The 13,868-nt window shown below is 39.5% G+C and overlaps 3 protein-coding genes across 13 annotated transcripts in view; 2 read left to right on the top strand and 1 right to left on the bottom strand.

The window, feature by feature from the left end:
* Positions 1 to 13,868, top strand: part of amz2 (archaelysin family metallopeptidase 2) — a 111,051-nt gene that overhangs the window by 90,533 nt on the left and 6,650 nt on the right. The window lies entirely within an intron of this gene.
* arsg (arylsulfatase G) overlaps positions 1 to 13,868 on the top strand; it is a 200,014-nt gene that overhangs the window by 46,444 nt on the left and 139,702 nt on the right. The gene's annotated exons all lie outside the window — the stretch shown is intronic.
* Positions 1 to 13,868, bottom strand: part of LOC144699805 (monocarboxylate transporter 7-like) — a 46,078-nt gene that overhangs the window by 18,786 nt on the left and 13,424 nt on the right. Inside the window, exons 2-3 of one of the 9 annotated variants that reach the window (XM_078571066.1) lie at positions 9,388 to 9,548; positions 7,410 to 7,538 (exon numbers count right to left, since the gene is read on the bottom strand). The exons of 2 other annotated variants lie outside the window; for them this stretch is intronic. In XM_078571066.1, coding sequence (XP_078427192.1) covers positions 7,410 to 7,443 — 34 coding nt within the window. In that variant the 5' untranslated portion in view covers positions 7,444 to 7,538; positions 9,388 to 9,548. Of the gene's footprint in view, positions 1 to 7,409; positions 7,539 to 9,271; positions 9,549 to 13,868 lie in introns of all 9 variants that reach the window. 6 more of the 9 variants (XM_078571065.1, XM_078571062.1, XM_078571064.1 and 3 more) reach the window with 6 other exon arrangements.

Consider the following 13,868-nt stretch of genomic DNA (forward strand, 5'->3'; position numbering starts at 1 on the left):
TCTACTTTTGCTTCACATATTTAAGTGACATTTATCAAATTAAAATGTACATGAAACAGTAAAGCTGGAAGTATCCAATGTGTAATCAGTTATGGGAGTCTCAAGTTGTTTGCTAATTCCTGCAGCATAAAATACTTGTTGATTGACAGACTTTGCAACCTCAAAAATAAAATAAAATTTGTACAGTTGCAGTGAAAGTGCCCATTCAAGACTAGAGTGAAGCAAATTGATGAGCAAGTGCCGATTCTTGGATCTAGACATTTGGCATTCCCATTTTTGAATGCAGGAAGCCCCAAGAGTAATGTAAATGGCGAGGCCCATTTAGCATCAAAGGCAGCTTATGAGATTGAAGATTGGGCCAATGTCAGCAGCGACCTTAAGGTAACTGACATAGGCGGTTTATCAGAAAAGGAAAGAAGCTATGGTCAGAGGTGGAGGTTGCAGCAACAACTGGCGATGGTCAGTGCCCTTGCTCCTCCAACCTAGTTGGTATTGGCCTAATAGGTGGTCTCTCTAAGGATACCCACTATACAACAGCAAGCAGTTGGGCAAGCCCTTAGCATGTGATACTAACATGCCTAAAACCAGATTTCCCCTGCACCATACAGAAAGCTTATGAGGCTGTTTCACGCTGGCAAAACAGGTGCTGCAAGACCAAAGATACTGTGTGGCCAAATTCTTGGATCTGTATCCAAGTGAAAGTGGTCGGTGGTCTGTCTCTATCACCGGTATTACTCACCTTAAAGCTTCCCACCCACCTAAAATATTTTAAAAAGCTTAGTACTATAGAAAATGCCCCTCAAATAGTTAGTGTCTATAGTCTTGTGTAAGATCTAGATATATAAAAAACCTGCACTGTAATAAATGTGCACATTGCTAAAGAGTAGTGCAGTGCATTGAACTGTACAGATCTTTAATAATCAACCATTATTTACTGTTTCTGATTAACCTAAAAAATTTACATTTGCACACATTGCACATCAACTTTTTCCATTACAAATTCCTAGTAGGATTTTCCTCCTTGGTCTAAACCCACAAATACACCCACTCTGCTGATGTCAAGTTTCACTCAACTTTCCTGAGAAAAGTGTCCAAAAGTAAAACTGGTTGTAAATAAGCATTAACAATTAGGGCTGCAAAGAAAGCGCCATATGTTTCTTCCTTAAGCATTGTTCAAAGTTTCAGCCCATGTGTGCGTTGAGCACAGCAAGTTCAACAACCAAAAACTTGGGAATTTTTAATATGACACATATTGATGTACTTAAAAAATGCATTTAAAGAAACAAAATACAGTGCAATTCTCAACAAGGATAAATGTTTTAAAATGTTCAAAATTACAATTAATTCCCAGAAAAATGGCTGTATCTCACTGTGCCTGAAAATCTAGTTGAAATTTGAAGAGAATTTCTGAGTAACCTTAATTGCAAGAAACTCACATAGAGAGGGATTGATTTAGTCAGCACATCTGATTTGAGACTTGACTGTGTGTGTATCTGGGTGCAAGTACACAACTAAGTCCAACCAACAATGTCCACTTTTACTAATGAAATCTCCCTTTCTAAATTAGACCCCCCACCAATCAAGGTTTTGTTGTACCTCTTGTTTGGTGTCCCCTAGCTCTTCAGTCAATACCACAGAGAAACTCCTATGCTCTCACTAACTTCACATTTCTGCCTCCTAGATTGCTGCAAGTTTAACTATTTAAATACAAGTAAATCATATCAAATAAAGTTTTATATAAAAATAAAATATATATCTTTAAAATTACTTTTGTATGCTCTGGCCCAGGTATTTCCCACCCTATAACCCTATTTCATCTGAAGACTACTCTTGGCCTTAATTCCCTTCTGTTCAATATATAACAATTGTCAATTTGACATTAGTTAATTTTTTAAAAAGATATTGAATTTTGAACCCCACTAATTAATTCACTTGGTTCATTAGAAAAGATGACTAATTATTACTTACACCTTAGAGAGAGGCAACAGGGGCTTCCCTCATTATAATTGGAATTTTTGAAACGTTGGAATTTGAAACATAGTCTAGTCTATCTAGAGGATCTGGCATCTAGTCTATACTCAAGTATGAGTAAGGGTGAAATAAAAGCAAGGGTCCATATTCTATTTAGTTAAGATATGTCTAGGGAGCTCAGTCCCGTGATTTGCTCCTGGCAGTCTGGATGACCATGTGTGCAGGAGGTGCCTCTGACTGGAGCAATTCGAGCTTTGGGTTTTGGAGCTTGAGTGGCAGCTGGGGGCACTACGGTGCATTCACGAGACTTTGAGGTTCGTGGATAGCACTTTTCAGGACGTGGTCACCCGACAGCTATAGGAAGTGCAAGCAGAGAGGGAATGGGTGACCGCCAGACAGAAGAAAGGGGCCAAGCAGGTAGTGAGGGAATCCCCCGAGTGCATCTCACTTGCAAATCGTTTTCCTGCCTTGGAAAACAGTGAGAGTGAAAGTTCCTCTGTGGAGACCAACCAGAGCCAAGGCCATGGCACTGTGGGTGGTCCAGCTGCTCAGGGGGGCGAGGAAGAAGTGTGGAAGGGCAATAGTTGATAGGGGATTCGTTAGTGAGGGAAGTAGACAGGCGCTTCTGCAGCCATAGACATGACTCCAGGATGGTATGTTGACTCCTGAGTGCCAGGGTCAAGGATGTCACAGAATGGCTGTAGGGCATTTTGAAAGGGGTGGGTGAACAACCAGAGGTTGTGGTCCATGTTGGGACCAATGACATAGGAAGAAAAGGAAATGGGGTCCTGCAAGCGGACTTCAAGGAGTTAGGTAGGAAATTGAAAAGCAGGACTTCAAAGGTAGTAATCACCGGATTACTCCTGGTGCCACGCAGTACTGAGTATAGGAACAGAAGGATCAGGCAGATGAATGCGTGACTGGAGAGATGTTGCAGGGGGGAGGGCTTTAGACTCCTGGGACATTGGGACCGTTTCTGGGGGAGGTGGGACCTGTACAAGTTGGACGGGTTACATCTGAACAGGAACGGGACCAATATCCTTGCGGGGAAGTTTGCTAATGCTGTTGGGGCGGATTTAAACTAAATTGGCAGGGCGGGGGGGGGGTTTGAGATCCTGAAAAGTAATTCAGAGGGGAGAGAAGCTGAGACGGAATTAGAATGCTAGTAAGTGAGTCTGGAAGGCGGAGGAAACATGGGTTAGATAAGAAAGAAGTGAGGTTAGCAAGGCTAATTGGAATATATTTTAATGCAAGGAGCCTGAGGAATAAGACAGACAAGCTGAGGGCACAGATAGGCAGAGTATGATATCATAGCTATGACCGAGACTTGGCTAAAAGGGCAGGATTGGCAGCTCAACATTCCTGGTTATAGGGTATTCAGACGAGATAGAGTGGGGGATAGAAAGAGGTGGGGGGGGTGGTTGCAATATTGATCAAGGAATCAATGATAGCAGTGAGGAGGGATGATATCTTGGAAGGATCATCAAATGAGGCCATATGGGTAGAAGTAAAAAACACAAAAGGGGCAAACGTTGTCCCATTATTAAAAAAGTGAGGAAGAGATAGATGAAGAAATTACAGACCAGTCAGTCTAACCTCGGTGGTGGGGAAGTTACTGGAAAGAATTCTGAGGGACAGAATATAACTGCATTTGGAGAGACACTGATTAATCAGGGATAGTCAGCTTGGGTTGGTTAAGGGAAGGTTGTGTTTGACAAATTTTATTGAATTTTTTGAGGTAACCAGGAGCGTTGATGAGGGTAATGCATTTGATGTGGTCTATGTGGACTTTAGCAAAGCTTTTGACAAGATCCCTCATGGCAGACTGGTCAAGAAAGTAAGAGCCCATGGGATCCAAGGCAAAGTGGCACGTTGGATCCATATTTGGCTGAGAGGCAGGAAGCAGAGGAATGTTTCTGTAACTGGAAGTCTGTTTCCAGTGGGGTTCCACAGGGCTCAGTGCTGGGGCCCTTGCTATTTGTGGTGTGCATAAAATGACTTGGACTTAAATGTAGGGGTATGATCAAGAAGTTCACAGATGACACGAAAATTGGTAGGGTGATAAATAGTGAGGAGGATAGCCGTAAATTGCAGGAGGATATCAATAGACTGGTCAGGTGGGCTGAGCAGTGACAAATGGAATTCAACCCAAAAAAATGTGAGGTAATGCACTTGGGGAGGGCAAACAAGGCAAGGGATTCCACCTTGAATGGTAGAACTCTGGAAAGTACAAAAGATCAGAAGGACCTTAGTGTGCAAATCCACAGATCCCTGAAGCTCGCATGGCAGGTAGAGGTTATGAAGGCATGTGGGATACTTGCCTTTATTAGCCGAGGCACAGAATACAAGAGCAGGGAGGTTATACTGGAACTGTATAAAACGCTGGTTAGGCCACAACTGGAGTATTGCATACAGTCCTGGCACCACATTATAGGAAGGCTAACATCTAAACCCATCAATGGATGGCGGCTTTGTAATATCTTGGGCATCTATCATTTAGTATTCAAATCACAATGTGGAATTAATAGAATATTTGATCATACATGAACAAAGAAAAACCCTTCATCCTGATTGTACATGATGGGGTAATGCTGTGCTCCCAACAAACTTAGTTATTACTGATGGCACAGAATTTCAAAAAATGGCAAGAATAAATAAAAATGAGAAAGGCCACTTGACCCTTTTAAATGCTTCCATCCATAAATATTTTTCTAACAGCTCATGTCTTTGTGTCTTGTATATGCAGATCTCAAGGTACAGTCTCACCAGAGCATTCTGCAATTTTGTCATGACTTCCTCTTATTTGTATTGAACTATTTTAGCTACGTGGTTCAACATTCTGTTGACTTTGTTTATTGCTGTTCCGCATTGGTTAGACATGCTGAACATTTAGTTTACTAAGACTCCTAGGTTTTTCCTAGATTCATCCTTTCTTTTATTATACAAGGAGTAAACCTCAGTTAAGTAGCCAATGCACAGGCAGAGAGTTTTTTTTAAACTCGGTCCATTGTTCCTTACTTCTTTGTGTACTTGTACAGGCCTTGCTGACATTCAGACTCAGCTCTTCAAACTTCCAGAAAAGCTTGGTCCCTAACATAACCAAAGCAGCAGGGTTTTGAAATAATTACAAAGTGTTGTTCGCACTCCTTCAGGCCAAGAAAGTTTGAAGAGCCAAGGTTGAAGCTTTCAAGCATGCAAACTTTAAAGCACTCCTTCACCGCGCACCCCTTATCCCTGAAGGGTCAAGAAGAGATGGCAGTAATAGTAGAAACAATAAATATAGATAAAAAGGCAGCGAAAGCTGTTAACAGTGTGTGGATGACCCTGGGCGGTGGACCATATCAGGCTGGATAGTAGTTGAGGAGAGCAGATGGAAAGAGGCCAGCAAATGGAGGATAAAAGATGCACAGATTCCTTTTGTGTGTGCGCGCGATTGAGGGATGGCTTGCATTTTTTATTATAAACAGGTAAGCAGCGGGGGGGCACCAGGTGTACAGTGTGGCCAGTACTCTCAATCGTTGTGATTTTTGGATGTTCTTAGTTTGAGTCATATTGGAAATAAGTTTTCCTTGTTTAAATTACTCACGTGAGTCATGAATGCTAATGAGCAAAATCCAACCATCAAAACGATGTATGTGAATGACAACTACTGCTAATTCCACATCATGAATGGTTTTGTGTAACAATTTGCAATGAAGTATTAAATACGAACAAACTTTATTTACTGTGCATTCTTAAATCTCAGTGTTGAAAACAGGAATATTTCTACATTACTAGACTATCTTGATATCTTGCTTCCTATATTATAAGCTCCCTCATCAAGTAGAAATAGCAGTCGAGGATTCTAAGAAAAGGAGAATTGAGTGAATGGGGTGTATCTTTCAGGAGGAATGATAGACAAATTGATATCTTTATAAGGAATAAAATAGCAAGGCCCATTGTCTTGTGTGTCATAAATTGTGGGGTGCTAGATATGTAACTTGAGTTCTAGAAGGCCAAAATGAAGTAAAATTTGGTGGATTGAAAAGTTATGTGCAGCAAGAAGGCCAGTGTACTGAAAATTTGTCTCTGCAGTGCTCTGTTTTCCAGTGGACACAGAGTTATACGGAAAACATGATCCTAGCCAATTTATTTTGATGGTAGACATGGTCAGAAAGGGAGACATTTCTTCCTTGAATGCATGGAGGTCATGCCTGTTCAAAGAAATGGTGTATCTTCCGCAATATTAATTTGCCACACAATACAATCAGCACTACAGCACTCCACTAAAGAGTGGAGAGGGCTGGTAAGAAATGAAGCTGCTGCAGTAGCCCTTGGGAAAGGCCCACAGGCCCAGTTGGAGATGGAAGGAGGGTGAAACAATGCAGGGTCTGTTGGGGTTGATGGTCAAGAATGGCAGCAATCAAGATGATCCTTTAGTTTGGAGTTGGGAGGAGCACTTCTACTCTTCCTGGCTCCATATTCAGTACTTCGTTGTTACATGTGCACTCTAGAGCTGGATCCTGATTTCAGCCCACAATGGCTGCCTCAAAGCAGAATTGGAGTGGGGACTTCCATAAGGTTTAAGGTCCATTATTTGCGTGTTAAAAAGGGCCCAACCTATGTTTCAGGGTGGTTAAAAAGTGTCTCTTATAGATTTCCTGCCTTCCATTGTGGGGATCTTAGGTACCGGCGCAGCACCTGAAAAATGGATGCAATTTCTAGACCTTGCTTATTTAGGTTCTACTGATTTGTTAGGACTGGGAAGGGAATGAATATAAAGCAAATGTGGAAATCTAGCTTCAAACATAATTTTACATACTGCAGAAAATAATTTCTCAAATAAACCTGAGTAGAAGATAGGTGAGCTTCATGAAATGATAGAAAACATAACCTTTGATTCAGCCACAGAAAAAGTAGCAGTAGGATGTGCTAAGCAAATCTATTTTAGTTCTGTTGCTGTTAGATTACTATCACTGTTCCAAACGGTCACCAAGTAAGCCTATTAGTGTCTTCATTATGTAAAATGTAGTTTGAGGAGTATTAGTTGTGTGCTGAATTATACTTGGGGCTAGGAAATAAAATCAAATGTTTATGGTGCCATTTGTACACACAAGTTACCTCACTGGTACTAGTTAACCATGTGATATTGCTAGATATTATGGAGTCTAAAGTCAGTTGTGAAGGAGTACTGTGTATGGAAGCATCACCACTACCCATATTGGTGTTTTGGGGAGTAGATTATAGATGGCAGCACCTGAGTTCTAATGTGGTCATGGAAATGGTACAGTGCAGGATTGTGTTATGCTTCCCACAGTACAAATTCACAAGCAGAGGCAAACTACAGAAACACAGAGTGTTTGAGAGAAACCAGGGAAAGATGGGTACACAAAGGGAAGGAAAGAAGTAACACAAACACATTCACACACACACGCACACCACTCCCGCAGGCCACTCACGCATGACTCCAAGCAGCCAGTTACACAGCGGCATTGTTAGAGGTCTGGGAGCAGATTGCCTGTCCACCTCCTCTTCTGGGGTACAGTGAATGGCACAGTGGACCTAAAGAGGGGAAGGGATGAAAATAACTGAGGTGGAAGAAAATATAAGAGAAAAAAAATAAAACATTAGTTGCCTTGTCATCAAGCTATCTAGTACAGATATGGTATACATACTTGTTTTAAACTGGTTGCATCAGAGTGGATAGATAACAACAAATGAAATATGTGTAGCAAGGGCTATGGAACCATGGCAAGTAGACAGAGTTACGATACACAGCCATGATCTAACTGAATGTTGGAACATGGTCAAATGGCTGAATGGCCTGCTCATATTCCTATGTTCTGATGCAATTGGGTGGGCAGCCCATCACCATACTGAAATAAAACATGGACATTAATGGGGAGATGCCCTGGGGGCTTCTCTCTCACCACTCCCCCACCCAATACATATAGTTAAAAATAGGAATTTTAATCTTTGTCATTAAAATAGTTATGGAACAAAGTTAACAACCATGCATGTCAGGAAAATAGCTTATCCAAAAACTCACCTAATTTTCCAATTGCAAAATCATAGACATGTTTTTCAATATATCACAGTTTTGTTTTGCCACTCCCCTTCCCCCACAACCTTGCCACTCCACCCCACCTTTCCCCACCTCCTCCTACCCCCCCCCCCCCCCCCACCACCACCCTTTCAGGGTCAAAGGCTGTGGATTTCACATCATAAAACTCCACCCCAAAATGAAATTTTAAAAAAAGTGGAGACACTGAAGCAATGAGAGAAAATTAATAAAAGTGTTTAACCAGGTAGAGATTACAACTGCCCTAAAATCTACAATGAAATCTCAGGTAGAACAATAATTTATCAAGACCTATAGTATTTCTAAGACAAAGTAAAAAAGGCAGTAATTTAATTTGAAATACTAATAGGTCTTGATACTTATTGATTGAATGATCCTTTAGAAACCTTCATGATTTTATTTTATATCGTAGATTGCAAGTCAAAGTTTCCTTCCTATTCATTTTATCGAATGGGAAGATCTTGTAGTTCAATCACAATACTACCAGGCTTCGTACATTAAGCAAAGAAAGGCAAGCAAAAAGCTGTTGCCTTACTTTTGTCTACTCCTAGATAAAAAGTATCTTTCTTAATCTGTCTCCACTGGCCTTGAAGAAGAGCACAAACGACAGCATTTTAGTCCCATTTTTAAATGGGCAATCTACATAGTTCTGAATTCCCTTAGTTGAGTGATCAGTAGGTTGATAGCTAGTGCTCCTTAACAAGGATACCATATGAATAGCAACCTCAACTGATGTTTGCCAGTTTTGGCTAATTCATCGCTGAGGTGATGAATTGGGGATGAGAAGCTAATTCATCGCTGAGGTGATGAATTGGGGATGAGAAAGGAAAATGGGTGAGGCTTTCCAGCATTGCTGAAGTTAGTCTCCAGGAAAGCCAGCCAGAATCATCACAGCATAGGTCAAGATTTTCTTGAGCTTGAATTTCCTTCTGGCTGTCCAAGGATCTAAACAAATTACACTAACTATATCTGCAAATATCCATTAATTCTGGTCAACAGCATCCATTTTTTAAAACCAAAATATTGTTTCTCCCTCTCACCATTATACTTTGTAACAACTTTTTAAAGAGATGCACAGATTGTGAATATCCTCTATAATCAAGCTGTTCCAAACATTTGCAAACTGTACCCCCTCAAATTGCTGCAAAATAAAAAATTGCATCATTTTCATGCAACACTTGTATGTGTCCTGCTTGCTATACTGTCCACTGATTAATAAAATTAAGGATTAGAACTTACAATAAACTCAACCCTCACTTCCATTTTATGAATTCAGCTCAGTCAGAATTACTGCATTGAATTTTATACTGTTCTTGATTTTTCCTAGATTGCATGTGGTTCATTAGTTACTGTACTGGTACACAGAAGTGCTGTTCAATCTTCTCTTTGTCTGGTAGTGTTGATGTTTGTTAACGTTTCACTTTAACTGGATTCAGCAGATTCTTTCGTGACCTAAATTCTTGAGCCGAAGTGGAGTAAGAGAATGTTTAGCAGGCACTAGCTGAAACCTGTTTTGCTGTGGAAAAAAGATTTAAAAGAAAAACACAAAATCTTATGTTTATAAATAATCTTGACAATGTTAATGGTTAATATTTTTAATATCATTGGACAAAAAAAGAAATTATGGCATTTTCATACAACATTCAATTATGACACTTTTTAGCTAAGTTAACCACTACAGCCAACTACCCTGGGAGACAACAAGCATCCCTAACTATGTAACAGCTTTGATAGTATTTTCCTGTACCAGATAAAATTCAAGCTGCATTTCCCCACAATGTTTCCCACTGGAATCAACAATGTATATCAAAATCTAGTATATCTTATCTGGTTTTGATTGAGAGCTAAGTAAATAAGTTTTTCTTTAATCTTTGGCAACATACTGTGTAATACTCTGGGCGGTTAAACAGAACTGATTCAATTTTCTGTGGAGAAGGTAAATTACGTAGTTATAGTTTTCAGCATCACATCTGCTTGGTATTACTATCTGAAACTTAGGCTGGGGATGAAGTGATGAGTCAAAAAAGTGCAGTTTTGAGGAAGTTGAGAAATGTACAAATATTGGAAAGTACAAAAGGCAGCAGATAAATTAGATCTGTAGGTAACATGCAATTTGAATGTTTAAAGCCTTTTAGTTCGCTTCTATAGTTCTTTCTTATTTAGTTATTGAGCATTCTATTTTCTACTTTAGTGCTGTGAAAAATCATTTGTATTAGGTATAGGAAAATATTGGTGATGTATCATTGTGGTGCATATTTTTATTTCTCTATTGTACCAAACTTAGGAGATCAAAATAGGTTAATATTACATGCCATTTTAAGTTCTGTGACCATTACCTGGTTTTGAAGGCTAGTAGGACTTGCTACTTGTACTTTCAATGAATCTCTGAGAAAAATATAACTAAATATGTTTGTACAGATTAAGAGAGATGGCGGAGTAAAAAGAAGTTGCAGCAGGCCACAGGAAATCAAATGCAGGTGAAAAAAATAATGAAAAATGGTTTGGATATAGAGAAGCTGGGGAGTTGTTTGTTTTATTTTTCTGTTTGGTAACATTTAAGAGTAACTGGCCTTGGATATTAATGTAATTTTCCATCAGTGTTTTGAATACTTTTTTTGCAATTTTGTCTCCAGTGCTATAAAATCACCAGGATTATGCAGTAATGACGAGCTGACAAACGAGCACGTTGCAGCAAAGCGTCCCAAGTATGGAGCCAGTTGTAGGAGAGGGATAATTGTCCTATTTTTTTTCTCCACCCTACTGAGGAAGTTTATAGTTTCAGCTTTTCAAATTTCCCCAAAGCAATCCAGATGAGAATAGCAACACAGCACAAGAAATTGAACTAATCCCCACCACATGATGCCCAATCAGCATCAATACTCAAAATTTCTCCTCTCCTGGATTTGTCTTTCAAACATTTAGGTATTCAAACTTGTAACTTTGTTAATGGATCTTGGTCTCTGTTCCATGTATTTTCACTGTATCAGGGTACACAGAGTCAAATAGAATATATGGACAATAAATCTACAAAATCACCTTTATCATCATCAAATCTCAAGGTGAATGTGGTGGCTGTGGAAAGGGCTACACAATGTCTGAGATTAGTGGGACAGACCAAAATATTCCAATAATCTAGAGTGTGCTACAACCATGCTATACAATACAGAAAGACAACTTGTCTGATTTTTTGCATACAAGTTGCAGTGTTCCAGGACACAATGCTGTCTGTGAGCATAGTGCAAGCAGAGCAGATGACACTTAAAACTAGAGTTTTGAACTTTAATGCAAAATTGAGATGTACCTACAAGTTCCTAGTATTATTACATAGAATATACAGCACAGAAATAGACCTTTTGGCCAAACCAGTCCATTTACACTCCTCTCGAGCCTCTTTCCATCCTTCCTCATTGAACTCTCGGCATAATCTTCTATTCTGTTCTTCCTCATATGCTTCTCTAGGTGCCCCTTAAATGCATCTAAACTAATTGCCTCAAATATTCCCTGTCATAGCGAGTTCCACATTCTCACCGCTCTCCAGGTAAAGAAGTTTCTTTGAATTCCATATTTGATTTTTTGACAACTGTCATTTTTGATGATCTTTTTGCTTTTCCCCACCCTCACAAGTGGAAACATCCTCTGCAAACACTAAAATTGTGAAAAGTTTTGGTAAAGACCCCCATTAGGTCATCTCTTAGCTTTCTCAATTCAAGAGGAAAGAGACCCAGCCTGTTCATCTTTACATGATTGGTATAATCTTTCAGTTCTGATATCACCCTTGTAATTTATTTGCATTACATCCTTTTTAATAACATGATGACCAGAACAATACAGTACTTCAAGTGTGGTCTAATCAAGGGCATTATGGAAAATGAACAATAGAATTTTGTCATTGAAGATAGCATAGTACTTTTACAGGACTTATGGATAGGCAACAATAAAAGTGGGTTTTTGACCATTTATCAGAGTTGGAGGACACAACATTATCTAATTCTATAAGCCTGAAGCGATTCATCCATTCCGTCCCAGCTGGTGAATTCACCACTCTGTATACCTTGGTATTATGCGCAAAAGACAAAAAGAACCCCAATAACATCCACCAGTTTTTTTGGGCAAGTGGAGGAGTGGGGAAGAAAACATACATACTTCAATAATGGATCTTATTTATATGTTGAAATAAGACCATTATTTGTAATTCTGCTCAGAAAATTTGTATTTCCTATCTGACAGCTCAGATACAACTCAAAAGTAGTTTTACAATGAGAGCAGGACATAACCATTGAGTGCTGTGAAGCATAAAAGTTCTTAAATTTGTATTGAGCAATGAAAGTTATTACATTTCTGGCCCATTAAATCAATATTATGTTTGTCTATTTGTTCTGCAGCCAAATTGCAGTTAGCAAATTGTTGCATTAGATGTTGCAGCAGCTTCTCTTACTAATGTTATTTTATCTTTAAGCATAGTAATCTTTGGGTTGTAAAAAGAGTCTTACTCTGATTCCTTCCTATGGAAAAGGTGCAGGATGTCACCTTCTACTTGGATGGAACGGCAGGAATTTACAGAGACAGAGGAATACACAGGCAAGATAAGCATCTCTTCAAGGGCTTTAAGAACCTTTGTTTTAATGCTACCTGGGCAGTAGTTTGAGGATCAAGTTTTTGAAGGAGACATTTAACTTTCAGCTGCATAGTTCAAAGTTCAAAGTAATCAGGCAGAGTCAACATGGTTTTGTGAAAGGGAAATCATGTTTAACCAACTTATTGGAGTTCCTGGAGGAAGTAACATGTGCTGTGGTTAAAGGGGAATCGGTGAATGTACAGTACTTAGATTTCCAGAACCTTTGATGTGCACTTTATCAAATGCCTTATTGTGTAAAATAAAAGCTCATGGTATAGGGGGTAACATATTGGCATGGATAGAAGATTGGCTGGCTAACAGAAGCAGAGTGTAGACATAAATGGGTCTTTTTTAGGTTGGTAAGATGTGACGAGTAGTGTGCAATTGGGATAAGTGCTGGGACCTCAACTGCTTACAATTTATATAAATAATTTGAATGAAGGGAATTGAAGGGATGGTTGCCAAATTTGCTGATGACACAAAGATAGGTAGGAAAGTAAGTTGTGAAGAGGACAAAAGGAGGCTACAAAAATATATAGATAGGTAAAGTGAATGGGCAAATATCTGCCAAATGGAGTATAATGTGGGAAAATGTGAAATTGTCCATTTTGGCAGGAAGAATAAACGAGAAGCATATTATCTAAATGGAGAGAGATTGCAGAGCTCTAATTGCAGAGGGATCAGGGTGTCTTAGTGCATGAATCACAAAAGGCTAGTGTGCAGGTACAGCAAGTAATTAGGAAAGCTAATAGAGTTATCATTTATTGCAAGGGAAATTGAATGCAAAAGTAGGGAGGTTATGCTTCAGTTATACAGAGCACTTGTAAGACCACATCTGGAATACTGTGTACAGTATTGGTCACCTTATTTAAGGAGGGATGTAAATGCATTGGAAGCAGCTCAGAGAAGGTTTACCAGACTAATACCTGGAATGGGTGGGTTGTCTTATGAGCAAAGGTTGGACAGGTTAGGCTTGTATCCACTGGAGTTTAGAAGAGTAAGAGGTGACGACTGAAACCTTTAAAGATCCTGAGGGGTTTTGACAGGTAGGATATGGAGATGAGGTTTCCTCTTGTGGGGGAATCTAGAACTAGGGGTCACCCATTTAAAACAAAAATGAGGTGAAATTCTTTCTCTCAGAGGGTCTTGAGTCTTTGGAACTTTCTTCCTGAAAAGGAGGTGGAAGCAGAGTCTTTGAATATTTTTAAGGTGGAGGCGGAT

Source organism: Cetorhinus maximus, chromosome 24 (genome assembly GCF_964194155.1).
Source record: "Cetorhinus maximus chromosome 24, sCetMax3.hap1.1, whole genome shotgun sequence".
NCBI classification, from domain to species: Eukaryota; Metazoa; Chordata; class Chondrichthyes; order Lamniformes; family Cetorhinidae; genus Cetorhinus; species Cetorhinus maximus.